The sequence below is a fragment of the Gopherus flavomarginatus genome, chromosome 25, assembly GCF_025201925.1.
Source record: "Gopherus flavomarginatus isolate rGopFla2 chromosome 25, rGopFla2.mat.asm, whole genome shotgun sequence".
Lineage (NCBI taxonomy): Eukaryota > Metazoa > Chordata > Testudines > Testudinidae > Gopherus > Gopherus flavomarginatus.
Window position 1 is genome coordinate 9,658,796 of NC_066641.1, and position 25,466 is coordinate 9,684,261.

The window sequence follows — 25,466 nt, forward strand, 5'->3', positions numbered from 1 at the left end:
ACAGAATCCTCTCACCCCAGAGCTGGATCCCCACCTCTGATCCCCTCCACACTTGGAGCCTCCCTGGTTGAGCCTGCCTGCCTGCCCCAAACCTGGTGTGCCTGGGCCCTTGTGGTGTGTCAAGGTCAGGTGTAGCCTCACCACTGAGTCTGTGTCTGGGGGCTGAGGCGGGGGGGGGGGGGGGGCTGCAGGATGACCTCCCACCATCATGCAGCCTGTGCTTCTCCACTGCATTTATTTATTGACAAATAAAACTTGCAGAATTTTAAAATATTGTGTGCAGAATTTTTAATATTTTGGTGCAAAATTCCCTCAGGAGTATTACATTGCAGGGTAGACAGACCCATAGAGTTTGATGGAAGGCAGGGGGTATAGTGAAGCCTTCAGGGCTGAGGTCAGGGGAAGGAAGGAATCAGAGAACCACAGGTGACAAGTGGGACTCAACCTCCTCTGCTGATTATTTCGAGGGTGCCGGTGGAATTGGTCTCCCAGGAATCTGGGAGTCAGCCCCCAGATTTTGGAGGAGATGCTAGCAGGATTATCCCCCCACCCACTCAGAAGTTTGAAAGGAGGGGAGATTAGACTCCAACACCCAAGATTTTGGTAGGAAGTTGACCCTCAACATTTGGGCGGGGGTACAAATTGGTATGAGCCCCTCCCCCAGAATTTGACGGGACAAATTGATATGAGCCCCTCCTCCAGGATTTGGGTGTATGAGCCCCTCCCCCAGGATTTGGGGGGACAAATTGGTATGACCCCTCCCCCAGGATTTGGGTGTATGAGCCCCTCCCCCAGGATTTGGGGGGACAAATTGGTATGACCCCTCCCCCAGGATTTGGGGCTACGAAGGGGTATTAGCCCCTCCCCCAGAATGTGGGGATACAAAGGGGTATTAGCCCCCCCTCCCCCCAGGATTTTTGGTAGCAGGGGGATTAGCCCCACCACTAGAGTCAACCCCGCTGCGATAAGGCGCAGGCGCAGTGGCTGGGGGATTAGCCCCACCCCTTTAGAAGGGGGCGCGGAAGGGAAGACGCCACTTCCTGTCGCAGAGAGATGACGTTGCCCGCGAGCATTTCCGGTTCGGGAGGCCCCAGAGCGGTTCCCAGCCGCCGGGATGCACCGGCGGGGGGTGGGAGCGGGCGCCATCGCCAAGAGGAAGCTGGCGGAGGTGAGAGCCGGGGACGCGGCCCCCCCCGGGCCCGACCCCACATCCCGGGGGGCCGAGACACCCCCCCGCGCACCCACATCCTCGGCAGGGGCTGAGACCCCCCCCCTCACCGGGGATCGTCCCAGATCCCGGGGGCCGAGTCCCTCCTGAGGCTCCACCACCCTCTCGTATCCCGGACCTGCGGGTGCTGAGTCCTATTCCTCCTCCAGCCTGCGGAGGCCGAGACCCCCCCCCATCTTCAGACAGAGGGGCGCCAAGTCCGCCCCTGCACCCAGATTCTGGAGAGGCTGAGCACCCTCCCCCCATCCCAGCCGCCTTGCCCCGGACTTTGGAGGTGCTGAGCCCATTCCTCCTACTCCATCCTGGAGAGGCTGAGCCTTTTTCCCCTCGAGCAGGGGGGTCTGAATTCTCCATCTCCAGATCCTTGGGGTGTTGAGAGTCTGTACTCCCCTGCTCTGAACTCATCTGGGCCTGAGTACCCCTTTTGACAACTTAAACTCCACTGGTGTCGTCCTCCTTCCTCCCCTAGCAACTTTGAAACTACTGGTTCTTTTCTCCAAAGCAACAGGCTGTAGGACACCCCTGTCACCCAAACTAGGCGTATCCTCTCTTGGTAGGTAGGGAGCGCGTCTGGGATGGGTTTTCTAGTTTAAAATGCGGACGTACTGCAGAAATGGTGGTGGTACAGGTGGGGGACCCTGCAGAGGAGAAATGGTCTTGGCCTATGTGGGACCGCTGAAAAACTTAAATAAAATGATTAGGGCAGGGATTTGGAGCAATCAGATTTTTTAATTGCTCTGCTCCAGCTCTGGGCAAAAACCTTCTGGTCCATGCTCCAGCTCCAGGCACAGCTCCAAAACCCTGCATTAGGAGGATTTTGTTTTTCTCTTCTAGGCCAAATACAAGGAGCGAGGGACAGTTCTGGCTGAAGACCAGCTGGCTCAGGTGAGACACTGGCTCCAGGTTGTGTGTGTAGGGACCATTGCTGGTATGCAGTGGACTTGAAAGTTGGAGGGATGTGAGGTTTTGCAGCATGCTCTGAAACTGGAGTTGTCCACCTATTTATTATTGTGGCTTGATGCGGTGATGGTGGTGGGAAAAACAGGAGTACTGCACCTGTTAGTTTTACCTGATTTTAGGCTGGAAATCTGGAAGTCATGGATGACTGTGAATCCTCCTCCCACTTACATTTTAGGGCCCTTCTTCACAACAAGAACTAACTTCCTCTTCAGTGTGCACCAAGTAGGCCTTCCAGATCTCTGCCCCCGTGCCTAAAACAACCCCAACAGTCTTTTCAGCTGGCTTTTCACTCCTTATTTTGCCTCCTGTGTAAGGTTGGTACTTTCCTAGGAAAAACTAGTTTGGGGCAGGATGCAAGTGAATACCAGCTTAATTCCAGTTTAAACTGGGAAGTGGGGAAAAATAATTGCTCCAGTGTCCAGCAAGTTCAGCAAGCCCAGAACGAACCTTTTCAAACTTTGGATACATCCATTCAAAAGCTCAGTCGATCCACTACATCAGAATTGGTCCATTACAGAACACTGCATGACCAAATGGACCTGAATTAGTAGGCTGCAAATCTGCCTGCTTCTGCTTACTTAATGCCTTAAGCCTACAACTCTGCATTACTGGCGTTTTCATATAATTGATGGTCTTTGACTTTTGTTTATGTAATACTGAAATGAGTCATTACATATACAGCTTCCTTGAAGAAAATACTGAACCAAACTGTATACAGACATTCTGTTGTTCAGTATTTCAATTACCGCTATTATTGGTATGTTTTACTTCTTATTTGTGCAGCCTTAAATTAATCAGTGCATCAGCTGTCTTATGTAACCACAATTTGAATATGTAATGAAAACCAAGTGTGCGTTAATGAAACCATTTCTAAAATAGAAAATGCCTTAAACTGGGACTAACTAGTTTTTTCGGGGACAGTAAAAAAAAAAAAAAAAGATTTTTACCTGGTGAAAACTATCCCTGGTAAATGCCATGCCATCCTGCTCTGTTGTGGACTACTCTATTATTTATGCCTGATTATTTAAATATATATTTAAACAAACAAAGGATTCTGACTTCTCATTATGTTTCTCCTGTGAGCAGTCTTCTATTATTATATCCTCCATCTAAGATCCCTATGGTCAATTATCATCTTGTTTTTAAATGGCTCCAGAAGCAATCCTGGAAATTAGACCGCTAAACCTAACTTTAATACCAGGAAAATTGGTTGAAACTGTAGTAAAGAACAGAATTATCAGACACCTAGATAAACACAATATGTTAGGGAAGAATCAATGTGGCTTTGGCAGTCATGCCTCGCCAATCTATTAGAATTCTTTGAGGGTGTCGTCAAGCCTGTGGACAAGGATATTCCAGTGGATATAGTGTACTTGGACTTTTAGAAAGCCTTTGAAGTCTCTCACCAAAGGCTTGTAAGGAATCCTGGGATAAGAAGGAAGGTGCTCTCACGGATCAGTAACTAGTTAAAATATAAGAAACAAAGGGTAGGAATAAATGGTCAGTTTTCACAATGGAGCGGTAAGTAGTGGGAGTCCCCTAAGGATCTGTACTGGGACCAAGGCTGTTCAACGTATTCATAAGTGATCTGGAAAAAGGGACAAACAGTGAGGTAGCAAAATTTGCAGACAGGACAAAATTACTCAAATAGTTATATCCAAAGCTGACTGCAAAGAGTTATTAAGGGATCTCACAAAACTGTCCAACTAGGCAACAAAATGACAGGTGAAATTCAATGTTGATAAATGCAAAGTAATGCACATTGGAAAACAATCCCAACTATACGTACAAAATGTTGGGGTCTAAATTAGCTGTTACCACTCAAGAAAGAGATCTTGGAGTCATTGTGGATAATTCTCTGAAGATATCAGCTCAAATGTGCAGTTATAGTCCAAAAAAGTTAAGTGTTAGGAAAGGGACAGATAAGGCAGAAAATACCAAATGCCACTATATAAATGCATGGTATGCCCACACCTTGAAAACAGCATGCCGTTCTGGTTATCACATCTCAAAAAAGATGTATTAGAATCGGATAAAGTATAGAGAGAGGCAACAGAAATGATATGGGGTATGGAACAGCTTCCATACGAGGAGATGTTAAAAACTTTGGGACTGGTCATCTTAGCAAAGAGAGATGATTAAGGAGCAATACGATAGAACAGTGGTTCTCAGACTTTTGTACTGGTGACCCCTTTCACATACCAAGCCTCTGAGTGTGACTCCCCCTCCTTATAAATGAAACACACTTTTTTTAATTTATTTAACACCATTATAAATGCTGGAGGCAAAGCGAGGGTTGGAGTGGAGGCTGACCGCTCGCAGCCCCCTCCATGTAATAACCTTGTGACCCTCAGTTTGAGAACCCTTGCAATAGAGGTCTATAAAATCATGAATGGGCTGTAGAAATTGAACAGGGAAGTGTTATTTATCCCTTCACATAACACAAGAACCAGGAGTCTCCCAAAGAAATGAATAGGCAGCAGGTTTAAAATATACACAAGGAAGCACTTCACACAGTGCACAGTCAGCCTGTGGAACTCATTGCTGGAGGATATTGTGAAGGTCAGAAATATAAACTGGATTCAGAAAAGAATTAAGACTCCATGCTCTGGGTGTTCCTAAACCTCTGACTGCCAGAAGCTGGGAGTGGATGACAGGAGATGGGTCACCTGATTATTCCTGTTCTGTCATTCCCTTTGAAGCATCTGGCACCGGCCTTTGTTGGAAGACAGGCTACTGGGCTAGATGGACCATTGGTCTCACCTAGTATGGCTGTTCTTGTGTCTGTGTAAGTTAAACAGGGACCTTGTCATGTTTTGTACCAGTGCCATGCTGTGCTTTTCTAAAGCCTTACTGTTTTATATAATGTTACAAAGCAAGCGTTCAGTCATAGATGCTTCCCCTCTTCACTTGTCACTTACAGATGTCTAAGCAACTGGACATGTTTAAGACCAACTTAGAAGAGTTTGCCAGCAAACACAAGCAAGAGATTCGTAAAAATCCCCAGTTTCGGGTCCAGTTTCAGGACATGTGTGCAACCATTGGAGTGGATCCATTGGCATGTAAGGAATATGCTGGAGAGGTTTAATGCTGAATGTCGTGATTGAGTTTGGAGACAAATTGTATTGTCTTTGCTCGGTAAAATCTCTCATTGAAGTTGATAGGAGCTGTGCTGAATAAAGACGATGGGATTTGGTTCTTTGGGCCTGTAAACTGATAGACTGTTTTGCCAGCCTGGGAAGGGAAGCAAGCACCAGGACTAAGTCCTTTTAAGGCCTTTCCATTAGGACATGTTTTATTGTTTGAACAAAAAAGACATGAACAACCCAAAATAAAGCAACTCAGCGGACAAATCGGATTTTCTCTGGCTGACAGACTGGAGACTGAAAGGACACATCCTTATACATCTTGCCTACCCTGTGCTAGGAAGGGCTCCCTTAACTCCTTCTGGGCTGCTGCATCACCTTATCGCAGGGCCCAGTCCTGCAAACGCTACACAGTACAGTGCTTGTGGCTGAAAGTAGCCCTACTGCCATCAGTAAGGCTCAGATCCCCCAAGATATTTAGGAGCGTAAATACCTTGGAGGATTAGGCTGTTAATGAAGAAGAATAGTCTTGATGCCTAATCTGACACACCCCCTCCCTCTCTCTCCCCCCCACTTCCTTTGCAGCTGGTAAAGGATTCTGGTCAGAGATGCTGGGAGTTGGAGACTTCTACTATGAGCTGGGTGTTCAGATTATTGAAGTTTGTCTGGCTCTGAAACACAGAAATGGAGGTGAGGACTCTACATGTTTGCCTCTTGAGCACAGGAGCAAATACTGGCTTCCACCGGTTGTATGTTACAAGGTGCTTCTGGAAACCGAGCCACGCTTGGTAAGATGCTCAGTGTGTGGTGTACTTTATCGGGTTTCAAAAAGTGCTGAGAAAATGGTTTTGGCTTTGTCTCCGCTCCAATAAAAAGGTGGTTTGGTTTTTACAGTGAGGTAGCTAACACACACGGCTTTTGTTTTTCCTTAGAAAATCCGTTGGAGGCAGGGTGGATAAAAATCAATGATTTTTTAAAAAAAGTGTTCCTCAAAAAGCATTTTATAAAAAACAATCTAAAGATACATTATAGTGCAAAGATATCTCCTCATGGAATAGTGATTAGAAATTCTAATTCTATAGTATGAGACAATATATTCATGTAATGTTTAAGAAAAGTTTTGTAAATGAGTTCAAATAGTTCATGGATTAGGGACCCAATCTTATGGGGTTCCAGGGTCTTCTGTACAGATTCTTTAGGTTAATCTTTCTATCTACCCAATGGGACTCAGTGCTCACTCTAGAAGATATTATCAGAGATGCTTGGTTTGCAATTCTCAAGCTGTGGATTTGTATCTCCAGAGATAACGTGCTTAACAGCAAAAATGTTTTTTGAGAAATAACAGACCTCAGTTCTATTGTCCCTCTGCAAATTTGTGTACACAGTCTCAATCCCTTACCTCTCTCTACAAGTGCAAAGTTTCAAAAAGTTCAATGAATAGAAGATTGTGGGGGGCAGAATAGATCTGGATAAGGAGAAGAAGTCTGGAGATAAATGTGAGACAGGAGGGACATATGCTTTTTTGTTAAAATATTATGTTGGCTGTTGAAGAAAAAAATCCGGAATACTTAATGTTTTACTTAAATAAAACAATTTAAATGTCTGGTGATGTTCTCCTCCTAATACAGCATGGCAAGAAAATCCTCCAAATATTAATGATTAACCTGTTAAATTGGAGATAGTTCACCTCCCAATGACTTGATAAATAGCTGCTTCAATTACCTTTGGTAAATGAACTAACCAAACAACCATTCATTTTCTGATATAGCTGTAAAACTCATCTGAAAAGCTTTCAGAATAAATCACTGTTTAAAAATGTATAGTGTGTACCTTCTAAAAATGAAACCTATGAGTTGTGAAGAATATGTATTAAAGTAATAACCAACAAGAATGCACTTTTATGTAGAAAACCATGATTAAATCGAGTCTTCCTGAGTAGTGATTTAAAATCAAATCCACTCTGGCTGGAGGCAAGGCTCTGTCGCTTTTTGCTTGATGAGCTGAATTGTGGATGGGAGGTGATAGTGTTGCTATTGCCTAGCTACAGTGCAGTGAAAGCGACCTGCATGCAGTCACTGATAGGATTTTATAGTGAAATAGCTAATGTGTGTTAGTTATTACAATGTAAACTTCTCACACCAAAGATGCTGCTTAACGGTGCCATAAAATATGCCTGGTGAGCCTGTAGCAGTACGTTAAGTTAATAGCAAAGATTGGAGGATTAGTAATTGATTTTTTTATTAAACTATACATAGAGACACACACAGAGGGAGAAAATATGAATTTCTAGCCCACTATTGCTAAATAAATAAATGGACAAAACTTATTTTAAAGAACTGGCCTGATATCCTGCCTAGTAAAAATTAAAAATACTTCTGACACCTAGAGTAAGCAACTTACTATGCAAGCATTTATTGTAAGGTAACGTCACGTGTATGGCATCTGCTGTTAGTTTGTACTGCAGTAGTGGCTAGCAGCCCCAGTTTTGGACCACAACTCCATGGTGGTAGCTGCTGGACAAACACAGAACAAAGAGACAGGAGGATACAGTCCCTTTTTAATTGAATTAAATGTACCTGATCCATTAATGGGAGAAAACCAACTAACTCTGCAGTACTCTCAATCTGGGAATAGAAATGTTTAGATATTTAATATCCTGTCTAAAGCGGTGAAATTGAATACAGTGAAAAACAGGTTAAAATGACTACATAAATGAAAGGAACATGTAAGATGGCGAATGTGAAAAGGAATTTCAAGTGCTATATAATGCTACCAGAGGAACCTTTGCTCTGTATTAACATCACCTCCCTCATTTGTTCCAGGTCTCATAACCCTGGAGGAACTTCATCAGCAAGTGCTGAAGGGAAGAGGGAAGTTTGCCCAGGATGTCAGCCAGTGAGTATCTGCTTGAGCTGTTACAATCAAGGAGAGCCTGAAAACAGCATGAATAAAAAGTGACAGTTAATATAGGCAGGCACCTGAAAGTTCTGCTGCTGCTAATATAACCCCAGATAGCTCCATAATAATAAGTCTGTCAGTAGTGAGTCCATAATTAAGGTTGCAAGCAATGCCCTATTATAAATGATATGCCTGCTGGAGGGGCCCAGCCTGGTTCCTGCCCCCTTCCCTCCTCTCAAGATTACATTATGCAAAATATTTTTAGGATAGCTTAGATCAGTTAATAAGAATCTGTATTTGCAAATCATACATTAAGACAAATTACACTAAAGTCCTACAAGTGAAACATTAGCTCAGTCTGTATTGCAATGTAAACAAACAGTCTGTACTTGCATCAAGGAGAATTGACAGACTAATTAAAAAAAACCCTTATTTTTGACTTTACATTGAGTTAAATAAGAGGACTGCTAAGATAGGGAAATCTATTTAGTATAAAGAACAGGAGTACTTGTGGCACCTTATGCTCAAATGAATGTTAGTCTAAACTTTTGTGGGCTTACAGACTAACACAGCTGCTGCTCTGAAACCTGTGTTTAGTATGTTAAGTGTAACATCTTATGAAAATGAGATTCATACTTTTGGCACAGATTCACTTGGACAGTGAAAATAGACTGAGTTTCACTTTCTTCTCCTGCATCAGCAAGGTGTTACTCTAGCAGGTTGGGGACTGGTAGACAGTATTACTTGAACAAATAACAGTTGAAAGTTCAGTTGAAACTTTGTGCTTGGAGACCTTTCCGTTGATAGTTTGCAAAAGGTTGTCTTACAGGATCTGAATTTTGGGCCTGACCTTGTCTTTTGAATCTTATTTTGGCAATTTAGAGTTTGAGTTCACAGGACTTATATAACGAGTGTTCTAGACAGTTGTGGAATGAGTTCACTCAAACAGTTTTAGTGACCCTCTCATAATCTTGTTGGAATCAGAGCACACCTTAAATGGAAGGAAGGCAAGCAATCTTTTCAGTTGCTGTTGCCTCTTGGTAAGTATGAAATAAAACGTAAACAAATAGCATCTGATTTTTCAGAAATGCTTAGCATGAGAAGAAATTACTATAGCCACTCAACATGTGGAGGTGGCCTCTGCATTTCAGACCTTAACTTTGCCACTTGTACAGTTGTTGTCCCTTATTTACTACATTACTTAGCATCTGGTTCAACTGAAGAGCAAAAGCTTTTCTTTTAAAGTCTTATATTCACTCCCACTGCCTCTTCAGGGATGATCTCCTCCGCGCAATCAAGAAGCTGAAAGTTCTGGGCAGTGGCTTTGGGATTATTCCTGTCGGAGGGACATATCTGATCCAGTCTGTACCAGCTGAACTGAACATGGATCACACAGTGGTTTTGCAGCTGGCCGAGGTAATGTGGCAAGAGATTCTTTAGTATAAGCTACCCCTGAGGGGCCACAGAGTACCCTTGACACACTAGGGCAGGCTCTATAGATAGAGAAGAGATGGTATGAAGAGTGTAAATTCTAATATGAACAAGAACCTAAGGTCTCAGCTTGTAAAGATATGAATATATAGGCAAGTAGACATTCCAAAACATGGCCTCTGCTATTAAGTCCTGCTGCTTAGCAGATGGTAAGGAGCTTTCTGTGCACTGAAATCATTGTCCTACAAATTTTCCTTCCCTTATTCCAGAAAAAGGGGTATGTAACTGTCAGTGAGATCGAGTCCAGTTTAAAGTGGGAGATGGAACGTGCCAAGCATGTGCTGGTATGTATGTAATCCTTGTGGGGTATGCTTGTTTGTAACCTGCTACAGTGGCATTTAATCCAACCATTTACACTACCACAGCCACCCTAATGGTAGGACACAGTAAAAAGTTTAATCCCATCTAGTCTGCAAGACCAAACCAGGGAGAAAGTAAAATGGGTTCTTCACCCCTGTAGGACTCAGTGTGGCCAGGCTGTGAGGTAGAATCCTTTTAATGGCAGGTCCAGGCCTTTGATTGGTGCTGCTGTGAAATATGTACACACTTTACTCCTGCTACTCCTCATTTCCTGCCTTGGGACTGGGGCTGCACCTTCCTTAGTTCTGTAAAATTTACTTGCCGGCTCTGGCTTTGCTTCCATGGTTGTAGAATACACTTTGAACATCATCTTCATCTGTCCCCACCCAGTGCAGTATGCGGAGAGAATGGAGGTAACTGTAGTGAAGTGTTTCTGCAGTCAGTATAGCCACTTGCCCTTTAAATATTTGTAGTGGGTGAGAACACTTCCAGTAGCGGAAGTGGTGATCAGTTGTCTGAACTACAAGCAGCTAGACTGAGTGGGGCAAAGGAAGCCCAGTCTAGTGCTAAATTAAGTCACAGGACTCTTCCTTCTCCTGCCTGTAGAAGGGCTGGAATGCAGAAGTGGTTCTTGCATGCTTCCCCCCCAGCTGACTTTTTGCAGATCCCTGTTTTCTCCATTCAGCTTCTGAGACCTTGGTCTGTTTTGACAGGAACACCTGCTGAAGGAAGGCATGGCCTGGCTTGACACACAAGCTCCAGGGGAATCTCAGTACTGGCTGCCGGCTCTCTTTACAGAACTTTACTCTCAGGAAATCACTCCAGAGGAAGCAAAGGAGGCAATACCCTGACTGTTAAGAGGAAAACATGGAGCTGTACATATTCTCCCTGTGCTGTATTACTTGAAGTAGGACATTTAGCCTTAAAGTTTGTTTAAACAAAGTCCCTAGGTTTACCCATTTAATTGGTCAAAATTATACATCTTTAAATTTCCTTTGAATTGTACCAACCTTTACCAGTGGTGTAACTTAAAGGGCTACTGTTCTAAACTAGAACACTGGAAGGATGTAAAAGTGATTCTACCTCCTTAAAAGGGTAAATTCCAGTTTAAGCTTATCAGCTGTGGAGACTAAACTGTTCCCACCAGCATCCCTGCTCAAGTGTTTTAGAAAGCTCCTGTAAGCTCAAGTCACTTTCCCCATGAAAAATACAATAGTCTAGATTCTGCCAAAACAAACTTTATTGCACAAAAAAATCTTATGTACAATTGTATATAAACAAGGTGTTTTATAGTGACTCTTGTGCATATATTTTCAAATCATTAGGTCTAAAATTCTGTCACTAAAACAGGTCTGCCTAGAGCAGTCATTGAGGATTGTCACTTTGAAATGGAAACATTCAGAAACAGCAGGACGGGTAACAGCGCTATTAAACTAATACGTTTACAGCCACATGCTTTAGGTGAATGGTGCCCACAGTAAGGCATTGTGTGTGTGGATGGTAATGCCACATGCATCACATACATATTTCTGAATGAGATCTGCCTTATGAAGGCAGAGGCCAGCTCTAACCCATTTTAAAGTGGGGATACTATTGATTGATGGAAACAGTGAAATTTACAAGGGGATTAAACAGAGGCATCACAGTAGCACAGCTCGTGCCTTCTCATACAGATATGCCTCCATGAAACCTTATATCAAGGAATAAACTGCTGTATTTACTTCCATGTGGGGTGTCCTATGTGAGTTTCCCTTCAGAGAAGATAGGGTTCTACTCTAAACCATACCAATGACAGACCCAAGGTGAGATTTTGTTTGAGGGGGAAAAAAAGTTGTTGGAAACATTCCTGAATTCAAGGTGCCATTTAACATCTTTCAACTTCAAGGCTACTTATGCAGCAGGAGGCAGGCTTCTGAAAGTTTACAAGAGTTGAATTGTTTTCAATACAGATTGTTTATGTAGAATATCAACACATGGGACATTGAAAACAACTGCAATTTGATCTACAAAAACAATTTTTTTAGAACAAAAAGTTTCCTGGCTTGGAGTTTCTTTCCATGCTACACTAAATCGGGAAAAGGATTACAGCAAAGGAATTTGGGGGTGGGTGGGAAGGTTGATGCACCATTCTATGTGCTCAACTTTTAGGGGAGCATTTTACCACCCAGTTTGGTGATTTTATTTTGTTACCAAATCGGGCTTATTTATCTGCCTGCTTGACCTTAGTATGTTTCATCTCCATACCTCTTACTTTAAATACATCCTTGATGTAATGGCATGTGCAGCCAGACAACACCTGCCCAAGAGGCACGAATTGCTCAAAAAGGAGACTCTGCTGTTAAAGCTTTGATCGTTCTGAGAACTAGTTTTACCACTGGCCAAGTTTAGCAAGGGAATATTCTGCTGCTATTGACATTCGCTCCTCCCCTTCTCTGTAGGGCTCCATCAGAAGCTGGCTTCCTACTTACAAATGTCCCTTATCCTAGCATGTAAATTTGGCCTGGATCAAAATATTAACAGAAAAAAAAAAACCCACTGACTTCAGGGGCTGAAAGCAAACAGCAGTCAAGGAAACAGCACTTCCATTTAGAAGAGCCAAAGTAGAACATGTCAACTCCAATCAAGATCATAAAAAACCAAAAGCCTTGATCTGTGGGCGGGTGGGTGTGGGGGAGTTGTTTTAAAAGAACCAGTGATTCTCTCTCCAATGTTTCCAAGGTAAAAGCATCTGCTCTTGATTTATAAGCTTTTACAGTTTGCATCCATGTCTCCCCCCCTTCCACCTAAAGTTCAGCCAGCAAAAGCCACCCAGGGACTGGATGAAGCTTTCAGAAAGAAAGCTAGACTCCACCCTGTTTCTTTGGTCTGTCTAGAAGAGACATCAGCAGGTAGATGGGCTTATGCAGAGCACCTGTGCCCCACCTCTCCTCAGACAGAAGTTAACCCTGGGCAAGCAGCAAGTGGACCCCTTAGTATTATGGACTCCACCCAAGTGCTCCTACAGCTCTGGTCCTTGGGAGTTCTGCATGGCCAGAGGGAAGGGCACATACGGGCTATTTAACAGAAAAGCTGTAAAACGGACTTGCATTCTACATCTCATTGTTTTAATCCAATAAAGAAAAAAAAAAGCCACCCAGTATAGGTGTTTCCAAAATAACCTGATGCCACATGCTCCAGCTTTCTAGCATAGGAAGTACCTTTTCGAGTAGCTTGTCACAAGCTTGGCTTTGTCTACCATGAAGTCCTCTTGTTCGGTATCCACCAGAGCATTAAAGGAGACAGAAGACCTCTTCCAGCTCTAGCCACTCTGGGATTGGCTTGGTTCTCAAGTCTGTCGGGTAATTCTAGAGTTCGAAGACAGAACCATCCCCAGGATTGGGTTTCTCACTTAGAGAGACCTCTAAGCCTTGGAGCTCCCTTGAGTGTCCGTCTCTGTCTCCGAGGAGCTGCTGTCAGAGTCTATTTCTACATTCTCCTGCTGGTGTTTCTCTTGCACCTTCAGCCGAATTCCTTGCAAACGGATTAATAGGGACTGATAGTCAAAGTGGCCTCGTTTCTCACCAAAAGGATCCTGGGGGGAGGGAACATGTAAGATTTAGAGACTTGTACAGTGCCAAAGTACATCACACTCTATGCGGCATCTACGAAATACACCCACCGCAAGGGCAGACAACTGCATGGCAAGGAGATGCATTTTGGCCAAAGACACTGGTTAAACCTCTCTCTGCCAAGTGTGTTAGGGGTTTGTCAGTGTCAAAGCAGAGCATATGGGACCCTGGCTCTTAAATGCTCATCTGAAAAACCCAGGCAAAATAAACTGGAGGGAACTTAGTTTACCTTCCACAGCCAGATGAAAGCTTGAGTGGACACTGGCTGGATTTGAACCAGTTTCAGAGAACTGATGAATTGGTCTCAGGCAGGAGGGAGTGACAGTCTCATTAGGAAAGACTACAGACTTAGTTACTAACACCTCACGTAGTGCTATAGAGGCTTTATAAAGGAAGGCAAGTAGCATTATCCCCATTTTACAGATGGGGAAACTGAGGCATACAAGTGCCCAGACTTGCCTACAGTCACTCACAGCAGCGAACAGGGAAGAGAGATTTAGCTCCTACTCTCTCACCCTGACAGGACCACACTGACAGAGCGATTGGGAGGAAGCTTGCACTGTACCTGCTCTGGGATAAATAAGATGACTTTAGACTCCAAAACTGAAAAGTCAGCTTCTTTCCCAAACACTACGCTCATGTGGGGAAGCTGACAATGAGCTCAACATTTTGGAATGGCTTCATTTTCACAGTTTATTCTTTTATCTACAGTTCATCTAATGAAGTGCCTATGCTACAATTTATGACGGGGACAGGAACGCAGCAATCACGACCACTGTAAGACCACTGTGTGTGTACAGCACCTAGCACAATGGGGTTCCTAGGTGCTACAGTAATAAATTGAACCTCTGCTCTTCGCAGCTGCAGCAGTTATGACTGTAGAATGTGATTGGTGCCATTCCTGAATAACCCCTCAAGTCGTGTTGTTTTACAATACAGCCTCTAGTCGCTGTACTAAAGATTCCAGCTGATGGGAGTCAGTGTTGCCTGGTGGCACTATTCAGTCCAAACACAAGCGGTCTGCTTTTGTCAAGCTAATTTTATGGATTATGGGGCTGTTTGTTGACAATAAGGGCATGGGTAGATACTAGGTGGTAAAATTAACCACCTCCCTCTTTCATCAATGGTGATATCTTTAAATGAGCAGACGGGAGATGGCTGATTACAAGCGTCTTCTGTTCTATTCATACCAAAATATCTTAGCAATCAGCAATAGGAAAAAAACCAGGGTTTTTTCTGATGAGGGGCTCAGGAGCAGTGCTAGGAAAAGCTCAATGGCTTGTACTGGGTCTGGGAAATCAATGGAAATTGAAGGCACTCGGCACCTCAAGGGACCGGGCCTCAGCAAAGCACCTCTGAGTCCACACTTAGGCTAGCGCAGATTAAAAATTACAAGAGTTACTAGCTGGTTCTCAGGATTAGAGAGTGGGAAGAAACCTCTCTGACTTCCCAGGATTGTATTGCATAAATAGCGATGGGGCCCTTAAGAAGAGATTAGCAGCATCGCAGGAGAGTTTTAGGATGTCCTGTAAAGTACCCAAAATAGCCAGAGCCAGCAGAAAAACACCAGCTAGCTAAACCTTTGACAGGGACATAGGAACTGTCTTACTGGAATCACACCATTGTCCAACTGGTGGTAGTAGTTTCCTATTCTCTTTGCATGAGTCCAAGGATAGACCAGCAGTTCTCAACTTATTTACCATTGGGGGCCATATATGTGGCCCACAATGTGTTATGTGGGCCGCATCCAATACTACCTGTATGGCCCTGATCCACGTGAAGAGGAAATACAAGCACATTTAAGCTGGTGTATTCCCCCGCTTTCTGGCTTTCAGGGGAAACTTTCAAATGAAGTACAATTGGCACCAACAGAGAATTAAGCAGACACTTAGTACACTGTCTTTCTTCTAAACACAAACAACAGGAATTTCTCAGCCTTATTTAATGGCTGATGTGAACTCAAAGCACATGTCTGGAGAGAATTTAAGAAATTCTATCCTTCAATGAACTCCCATTCTCCTCCTTCCTAAAGTAGCCATGTTGAGAGGCAAGCTCATTACCGCCTTCAGCCAAAGTGGCCAATAAAAAGAGCTGTGGCTCCATCTCAACAAGCAGACATTTCACACCACATAGCTGGCACATCAACACTTTCATTTCTTACAACCTAACAGGTCATTAAACTGTGCCCTTCTAATTAAGTCATGGCATGGTTGCCAGCTGCTTACCTGCATTGTCTGTCCTTGGAGGTGAAGCCTCTCTTTGCATGCACCCTCGTAGAAGTCAAAGTATTCCATGAAAGACTTCTCCATAACACCCCTGGAACGCCACAAAAGAGCACAGGGTCAATGCAGGATGAGCGAGCATTTAAGCAATGGTCTCATCACCTCCTGGCCACATGAGACTCCATTCAGTTAAGCAAACCTGTCATTCATCTAATCCACAACACTCAGTGTATGTCTTAAAAATTTACGAGGATGATCCAAGCATTCAAAAAATCTGCCCTGGCAACTGAGGCAACCATTCTGCTGCTCAGCAGAACCTCGGACACGTGGGGTTTGCATTAACTTTGTGTCTCACTGCCCTGACTGAATCACAACATACAGGAACAAGAGTATGCAGGAGAGGAGGTCATATAGCAAGTGGATACAGTGAGACAAAAGCAGGGCAGGGAACAAGTACAGGGGGCTGTATAAATATTATACTCGATACACATCAGGAACAATTAGCCATCCACCCATGCAAGGCAGGGACATGTCATCCCCCTTTACAATATAGGAATGGGAACAGACAGGTTTAGCGGTACCCACGGTGACACAGTTAGGACTGGAACTCAGGAGTTCAGAAACACCAAGATAAGAGTTCCAATATATGACACTGTCCCTTCAACAGAGATCCAGCCCCTAACAGTGACTCAGCAAGTGAACATGAAGCATATAGAAGTGCCCAGTTAAAGCGGACCCTGACTGTTCAGAGCAAGGTGGGGCCACTCCTCATCCCCATTACCTACCGTAAAGGCTCAGGACAGGGACACTTTCCTTCCAGCATGTCGCACACAGCTACTCGGATGGTTTCATGCCGAATGCACTCGTTATAGTTCTTACTATCCCCAGGGTGCCTCTCCTGTAAACATAAATTGCTCTATTGAGTCCAGTGTGGTGTGAATGGCTATTATCCCTTCCCCTCCCCTTGGGCCATAAGGATTTCACACTCCACAGCGAACTCTCCTCGGATCTGCCTGCTCAAAGTACAGTGATCTCGTTTATGCTGAAAAGCTGGTAAGAGATACCGCATGTTCCCAAAGCACAGGATTCGGGTAGCTGAGGAGATGGATCAACCTCAGCTAAAGCCAGCACAAGTCTCTCTCTCTGGGACTGAAGGCCAGGATAACCTGAGCAGTTTGTTATGTCCTACATGAATCAATACATCCCAGGGAAGCCATTTACTGTCAGCAGAGATTGGGAGAACTAGGAAAAAACCCTGCAGATATAGTCAGTTTCCTGTACGTTTCCAGTTAATTCCACTACCTTACTTATAATGTAAATTACAACGGGATCCGTGGCATTGGCTCTGCGGCATGAGTGCGAACACTTTTTTAACCCAAGCCCTGTGTATTTAAGCCAGGTGACCATTAGCGCTGACAGGATATTCCACCATACAAATCTCAAAAGGAATTACAAACATTTGAGCTCTTCTGCAAGTCAGATAGCATCATATCCATTTTATCGGTGGGGTAAATTGGGGCTTGGCACAGTTAACAGATTTACTCAAGGTCACAGCAACTCAGCAGCAAAGAATGAAACAGAAAGCAGGAATCTTCCAGTTCTCTAACTACTAGACAACACTCCCTTTTGCCCATAAGTATACACTTCAGCTACCATTGCTTGCATAGCGTCGGGATGACTAACTGTTTCTCTGCAAGAGGGAATTCACTGTTGGAGTGAGGGAGCGGGGGGGGGACGGGGACGATGACCCAGGAGTCAAGTCATCTCAGAACTGGAGTAAACCGTGCTCAATCAGATCTATTACCTGCTCAAAGCCAGGTTCGTTGTGATAGGGGTTCTCAGTCATCAGAGACTGTATGGAGATGAGGACTGAAGAGATACTCTGTGCTGGGCTCCAAGCAGGACCAGTCCAAGTGCTGAAACATCATAAACATAGGAATGTATTTAAACACAAGACCTACAATATGATGCAGTGACCTCCCCTTTCACCATTACCACTCTCAAAGTCAACAAACCCCAGTTTAGGAAATCAGAAAAAGCTAAGAGGGGACTATCCAGAAGGGGAAGTGGACAAGAAAAACAGGGAGCCCAGAACAGCCCCCAATGATCTGCAGTGTTCAGAAGCTTTTATGGGTGAAGTTAGTGTTAGTGTGAGGCAGACTTTCCCATTGCGGTAGAAGTTGGGGTTAAACCTCACTGTGTTATTCCAAATGCAGGGGTGCGCACCCCTTTATGCAGAGGGACACTGCTAGATGACGACTCTGCATTAGCTGCCCTTAACCCTTTTGCTATAGATCCTCTCTCTCCTCCCCTAGGAATGGCAGCATTTCAAAAGAAGGATGCACCTGACACATGAGATGCTTTCAAATCCTTTCATTTTTACTGCTCCCTTTCCCTCCGCCTTTCAGTTTGATGCACATCCCAAGAGCTTGAGGAGGTCTGCCTAACCAAGTGCCTCCCGCTTCAAACCCACCCCCTACCTTTACATCAATAATCTTCCTTCCTTAAACCGTTGTTCTGGGTTTGCTCGAATTTAGACCCCAACCCTGAGAGACAATGAGCATCTGCAGCCTGCACTGGCTTCACGCCGAGCTGCACGGTGCTTAGTGGCACCTAAGATCATGCCCTTACATTGTTAACGTGTCAGGGACGGGCTAATGCGTTTGCAGGATTGGGACCATCAATACGTGTCCTTTAAGCACAGTAGTCCAGTTGAGGCTAATGGGACTGCTCACCTGCTTAAAATTAAGCATCTGCAGAACTGGAGCCTAAGTTTGTAAAAGCACTGTTTGAATAGGCAGTGCTCTACTGGAGACTTAAAATAATTATACTACTCATGGTTTTGCGCTGAGCACAGGCGGAAGCAGAGAAGCAGTTAAACAGCTTTCCAGGGAGTTCTTAGTGGCTTTTTTTTAATTTCTATTTTCTTTTTAAAAACCACACACACACGGGAAATTAAAACCACAAAAATCTACATTCAAACAACAATAACGGACGGCCTTCAAACCACAAAAAGCAGAAGAAATGCAAAAGTTCAGGCCAAAACTCTATGGTGGGACTGGGAGAGGGGAAGAATGTTGTGTTACTTAGGCACAATGGCGGAGAGAAGAGAATTTCCGTCCTGGCTTTTGTAGGTTCAAAGAAAGTCAGTCGTAATTTAGCTACATTTTGGCAGCGTTAAGGCCTCCATTGTACAAGTGACTTCATGCAGGGTCTGTGCAGGCAGATGTCACTACAGGATTGAGACCGAAATATGCAAAGAGGGGGACATACTGCAGGTAACTGCCTGCAGCAAACTCCTGGCTTCCCCTTGAAACAGCTGAAGTCTCCTCTTACCCTAGAATACTCAGGCAGACTTTCCCATTGCGGTAGAAGTTGGGGTTAAACCTCACTGTATTATTCCCTGTTGTCATCAGTTTGACCCTTGGTGGGTGGATGGGATAATCTGGAGGACAGCGAAACAGGAACAAGAAGAAACCCCCTTCATAAGGCGTGTCAAATGGGCCTGTGATCAATGCATGAATCTGCAAAACAAAAGCCCATCTTGCGCACCACTTCAAAATTGCGCAGCACGGTGAAATTCTCAACAAAACCGAACAAGTGCAAGGAATCCCAACACAGACCAGGCTTCTCTCACAAGCATGTCATACACGGTCCACTCTTTCCCCTCCCTGCCAGACTCACTCATTCCCTGAGCCACTGCTTCACATTTCTCTGCCACACCTGTGCACAATGCGTGCCTACGTAGCCGTTTTTACAAAGGGGCCGCGGCAGCTGCACGTCTCACACACTTGCACATACATCCGCTCCATGTCTGCACAGCCAAACGCAGAGTAAACAGTACTTCATCAGAAGAGCTTGACTTTTCAAAAGTACAGGATTTAAAAACAAAAAGCAATTAAGAAAAAACAACATTCACCACCTATTTCCATCCCCGACACTTTAATTTTCCAACTTCTGAATTTCCGCCAGCAGTTTTGCTTGGCTTGAAGATACTGCACTGATTTGTACTTAAACGGATCACTAACTTTCCTCAGCCAGGACCTAAGATTAGGAGCACATTCTCTCCTCATCGTAAAGTTACCTCTGAAAATCCTGATTGCATACAGGTGAAACTACTCCTCCGAAGCTATTAGTTGAGCAATATTATTTCTTACCGTGCTTTTTCAAATGTGATCACTTGATCAATTTTAAATGCTTTTTAACTCCTTGTGATTTGCAAGAAGATGCCAATACTAAGACGCTCTAGGACATGGTCAATGATATAATGCATTGTTGGAAAACGTGTGTGTATTTTCAGCTTCCAGCATCAAGTTGGGCCAAAGTTATGATTAAAATACTGAGTATATACTTGGAATTTGGAGTATTCTCGTATATAGGAATTCTCTCAACTATTCCCTTGCAGTATCTTAAAACCCAAAGGCCTCAAATTCAACCAAGGGTTAGTGCTGGTGGAACCTAGAAGTGGAAACTTTGTTGTAGAGGTGGGAAAAGCTTGCAACAACAGGAAAAGATGAGGCAACTTCTCATCCACTATGAGTCTCCCAGGAACCAGTGCAGCCCAAAGAGTGGATGTCGCACGGAGGCTGGGAGATGCACGAAATCAAACGCATCCTGTCAGCATCCACTGTTTGCAAACTTACTAGGGTATCCTGACTGCAGTGTGACACTTAGCAGAAACTACATGGACAGGCCTCTCCCAAGAACACCTCCGCTGGGGCACAGGGATGCAGGCTAGCACGGGGAGTGTAAGTTACACTTCTCTGCATCAGCTTGGGTGTGAATCGTGGCCAACAGGGTCACTAATCTGAAGTTTCTGATGCATCCAACTACTACATTTACCATCCCCAGCTTCCCATATCCAATAGCTCACAGTGGAGTCAGCTCTTCCTCAAACATTTCCACTGATCGTTTTCAAGCATTGGCAGCACGAAGCCAGCAGGATTGGTGCTTTACCAAGTCACATGGCCATGGAGGCGCTACTGGATTTATCTGCAGCGCCAAGGTTTCTCACTTCACAAAGCCAGCTTCCTTGAAAGCCTCTTCCAGTTTTAAACACAACCCCTTCCCACTGTCCCCAGGAAAATTTAAGCTACTTTATTCTTTTACAACCTTTTGAGGATGCTCTATGAGATTCTTACCCACCCCAACATGATACCGACAAGCCTTATATGGACTAAATCTTAAAGTAGCCAGCAAAACAAGATACACAGAAGGGGAAAGTTGGATCAGTTCTGGATATTCACTTACCTTAGTCATATCATGGGGATCAGGCACAACAAACATTCCAGGGGGTGGTTCCTTATAAATGGACATGATATCCCTGAAGAAAACAAAACAGGAATTAGCCATTTTCTCCCTCAGGGTCCAGCCCAATCCAAGGAACAGAACAGAGTATGAGAGAGAGAGAGCGAGAGAGAGTGCACGCGCGCACAAAGGGGTGTATTTTAAGAAGTAAACCTGTTACTGAAAGCATTTATTTTGTTGCCATTGTTTTCTGGCTAAGCTGTTCCTGCTTATCCAGAATAAGAGCTGTAGGAGATAAGGAGCGCACACGCTCTCAAAATACGTAACAAAAGAGACGTGGAATCAGATACGACTCACTGCGAGTTGGGGACATACGGCAGCACTCTATCTCTAACAGTGAAAGAGCACCTCCCACTGTTGACCCGAGTTGCACACGGCCACAGAAGGATTTTCAAAAAGCCTTCCTGATTGTAAAGAAAACTGAGCTGAGCTAAAGTTTTCAGCAGCATGACTAAGCAGATGAAACTTCTGAAGTGACAGGAGAACCTCATCTTCTTACAAAGTATTATTAAGTTAGTGCTATCGTCCATTTGGACTGGAAACATAGTTTGTACCATCTTATGGTGAAGTTACAGGAGTTTTGTAACCGGCAGTAGACAAGGATATGCAATCATTTGGCAAGCAGTGATATTGGTGATGAGGGAAGAGGAAGAATCTATTGACGTAATGCCAGTATTTAAAACAACATGTTGTTGTATTGTTATAAAGTTGATTAACACGCCAGACCTAATGTGAGCAATCCTTTTACATGCAGCCTCTAATACTGCAGTTAGAGGAGAAACAGCTGAATTGATCAATTTGCACCACTCAGGCAAATGAAAGAACAGGGTTATGGGTGGGCCAGTAATGAACACCTTATAATTCAATCTAGGAACACAAAAAAGAAACCCATTCCCCTATTGATCTAATACAAAAAACTCCTAATTTGCAGATGCACAGAGACATTGGGTTTCAGATCACTCCCTGGCAGACAGCCAGCACAATAGATTAAGTAGAGGTAGTTTTGGTCAGGTGAGGCTTCATCTTATGTTGAATGCACAGGACAGAATTAAGAGATCAAAATGCTACTCTTGTCTCTGACACAGCTTCATCGTTAACCTCGGGGAAGTCACTTTGCCTCTCGTATGCACCTGTAAAATGCAGTTGTGAGGCTGAATTCAATGTATGGGCTTTGAGATCCTTGCATGGAAGGGGCAAAACATATGCTCTGTTGAGTTGTATGAAGTCATATTTTCCTAGCCACTGGTAGCAGCAAGAATGGTTTAAACCAGGTGAGGGACAAAGGGGGGAATTAACAGAAAATTCCCCCATTAAAATGATAAACGAAAAGGACTGTGGCAGTTTTAGCAAGAAGCTGCTGATCCATATGAATTGCCAAATTTCAATGGTGGATAATTTATTCTGTCTACTACATTTACCTGGAAGTTTCATGTGCACATGAGATGCTTCATTTCCTGTGCTGTACAGCACTGCTGCGCATGGAGAACAGCTATCACATTCCACCCGAAAAGTGGATACATGATCTTACATGTATACAGCCTGCAAGTCACTTTGGGATCCTTCTGGCTGAAAAGTGCTTTATAAATACAAAGTGGCATTAGCACGCTGGCTCTAGAGCAGCAGCAGTCAGCTGGGAGTAGATGCGTCAACAAAGCCAGAGGGAATCTAAAGCATTTTGATGCACAGAACGTTCTCCTAACACTGGGGAAGCCTACTAAAACCTAGAGAGCTGCAGATACCTCTGGGGACAAGACCAAAGGGGTGATGAATGAGGTAGCCCCACGCTCCATTGTGGAAAGCTGTTAAGTGCTGGAGCATGAAGAAATGCATCTAGTACCCTAGGATATATAGGTGCCTCAGTAGGTGACTTCAGGCCATAGAGCAGAACAACATGGAAGAGTTTGCCCTGTTCCTAGCACAAATGCTGATGACATCCATGTGGTATAGGCTATCTAGGTGGTTAGGGCCCACTCCACATACACTGTCCCATCTGCCTGTGTGTTGGTAATGCAAAGCCCAAAACTCTAGGCTCAAAGAGTAAGAAGGTGGAAGAGATCACGAGGGTTTAGAAAGAGGGGGAAGGCCCCAGACACAGACAACCGGCTCCTTTCGGGGGATCCCCAATAGAGCAACTAGTTATCACCATGACGGGGCATTTACTCAGAGGCGATTTGGCCAGGGAAGTCCTTGGCTATCCCAGCAACGCCGGGCGGGGGTCACTGGATCCCCAGCTGGCACGCGGGGTGCTGGCTGGGCCCGGAGCAGGGAAGACACCAGGCGAACGGGGGATTCCCCATCGGGGCCCCCGGTGTTGGGGCGCGCTGTCCCGGGGCAGGGACCCATGGGAGGCGGGGGTTGTAGTTACAGACACCCCCCACCCAGGCCGGGCAGGCCCGTGGGGCTGGGCTCCCCGGCTCGATCCGCGGCAGGCGGGCCGGCCCGCTCGCTCACCGTTTGATCCGCAGCAGGCAGGCCGGGCTCGGCCTCTCGCTGTCCCAGTCGCCGCTCACCGTGGGGTCCCAGAAGGCCGAGTGCGTGAGCAGCGCGGCCCCGGCCGCAGCGGCGGCGGCCGCGGGCAGCCCGGCGAGGGGGGCCCCGCCGCTCCCGGGGGGGACTCCGGCCCCCGCGGGGGGCGCCCCGAACCCGGCCACCGCCCACAGCTCGGCCGGGATGAACACGCCGGGGCTGCCCGCGCCGCCGCCCCCGGGGCCCGCCGGGACCCCGCCGCTCGTGGCGGCCGCCAGCACCGCCGCCGCGGCCGCCTCCTCCGCTGCCGGACTCTCCGCCATTCTCCAGCCCGGGAGAGCGCAGCTTCCGGGACTCCACACCAGCGAGTCCGCCGGCCAGAGCGGCCCTCACCCCCGCTCCTCCACCACCGATTCCGGGCCAGAGCGTCCACCCACCCCGCCCTACTGCCGCCGCAAGCGCTCCGCTCACCACCATGGAGTCGCCTCCCACCTGCAGAGTGTCGCTACCGAGCTGCCCGCCGAAGAGACGACTTTCCCTAGAGCGTCCCCCTCTGCCAACCAACGAGTTGCCGACCATAGAGTCTTCCCTGGGAGCAGAGTGTCAAACCGGTCAACGAGAGGCCGAGGAGAAGGAGGGCCCTGCTTTTCATTCCCGGGAGGCAATGGGCGTGGCCTGGGGGTGCAAGACTTTGCAGTTGCAAGGCTCGGTGCAGCTAGGGTGGTGCCTGGGTGTTGTGACCTTTGCACTTGGGTGACCAGATGTCCCAATTTTCTAGAGACAGTCCAGATTTTGAGGTCTTTTTCTTATACAGGCTCCTATTACCCCTCACCCCAGTCCCAGTTTTTCACACTTGCTGTCTGGTTACCCTAGTTTGCACACAGCATTGTCCTTGGCCTATACTTTTTGTGGAGGGTGATGATGTTTCAGTGTGATGGCATTCAGGATGTCACCACATTGCATCACAGCCTGAATGCATGCAGTGTAGGTATAACGGTGTGAGTCCCAGGATATTAGAGAGACAAGGTGGCTCAGGGAATACTTTTTTATTGGACAAACTTGTGAGAGAGACAGGCTTTTGAACCACACAGAGCTCTTCTTCAATAAAAAGTATTACCTCACCCACCTTGGAATGTCTCTCTAATCACAGCATGAAGACATTTTGAGAGTGACTGTGCATTCAGTAATGTTTTGTCAGTCTCTTGCCATGATGCTGTCCTGGCTACAATCATGTTGTGTTTTCACCATTCCCGAAGGCAATGATCCTATCTTCATCCTAGAGTTTTACAGCACTTTACAAACATTAATTAAACCTCAAACCTTCTCTGAAATATAAAGCATTATCATACTCAGTTCACAGAGATGGGAGATTGACAAAAACAATGAGGAGTCCAGTGGCACCTTAAAGACTAACAGATTTATTTGGGCATAAACTTTCATGGGTTAAAAACCCACTTCTTCAGGTGGGTTTTTCATCCACGAAAGCTTATGCCCAAATAAATCTGTTAGTCTTTAAGATGCCACTGGACTCCTCATTGTTTTAGTGGATAAAGACTAACACAGCTACCCCTCTAATACATGGGAAATTGAGGCATACGACATGAAAATCTTACCTGAGGTCAGGCAGCAAGACAGTGACAGAGCTTTGAATAGACCTCAGGACTCAGCCTACTGCTGGAATTTAACAGTTACATTCTTTTCGATCAATATATAGAAGTTGAACCACAAATGACCTCAAATGTATATACTTGGCAGTAGTTACAAGTTGGAAATATTTGGTGAACTTTCCTCACACAATAATAATAATTTATGGGTTGGGTTAAACCCCATTAAAACTTTCCAGTGTAACAGCCACTCTTCCGTTCAAGGTAAATGAGGGAGCAATTAAATGCCACTTTGT

The 25,466-nt window shown here is 45.2% G+C and overlaps 2 protein-coding genes across 3 annotated transcripts; one reads left to right on the forward strand and one right to left on the reverse strand.

Annotated features, from left to right (window-relative positions):
- The first annotated feature begins 1,068 nt into the window (after positions 1-1,068).
- On the forward strand, positions 1,069-14,404 carry SNF8 (SNF8 subunit of ESCRT-II). Of its 2 annotated transcripts, XM_050935337.1 has the most exons (9): positions 1,069-1,168; positions 2,063-2,113; positions 5,112-5,250; positions 5,860-5,964; positions 8,097-8,169; positions 9,447-9,588; positions 9,873-9,947; positions 10,677-10,838; positions 14,283-14,404. In XM_050935337.1, the coding sequence occupies exons 1-8, from the start codon at positions 1,115-1,117 to the stop codon at positions 10,812-10,814; spliced, it is 777 nt and encodes a 258-aa protein (XP_050791294.1). In that variant the 5' UTR covers positions 1,069-1,114; the 3' UTR covers positions 10,815-10,838; positions 14,283-14,404. The 2 variants fall into 2 exon arrangements, with proteins under 2 accessions (XP_050791294.1, XP_050791293.1); XM_050935336.1 differs by lacking the exon at positions 14,283-14,404 and having other exon boundaries at positions 10,677-11,689.
- Positions 13,046-23,904, reverse strand: UBE2Z (ubiquitin conjugating enzyme E2 Z). Its single transcript, XM_050935335.1, has 7 exons — positions 23,552-23,904; positions 21,044-21,116; positions 19,130-19,317; positions 17,598-17,709; positions 16,579-16,691; positions 15,797-15,887; positions 13,046-13,534 (listed from the first exon to the last, which is right to left on the reverse strand). The coding sequence occupies exons 1-7, from the start codon at positions 23,887-23,889 to the stop codon at positions 13,364-13,366; spliced, it is 1,086 nt and encodes a 361-aa protein (XP_050791292.1). The 5' UTR covers positions 23,890-23,904; the 3' UTR covers positions 13,046-13,363.
- Between the last annotated feature and the right edge of the window lie 1,562 nt (positions 23,905-25,466).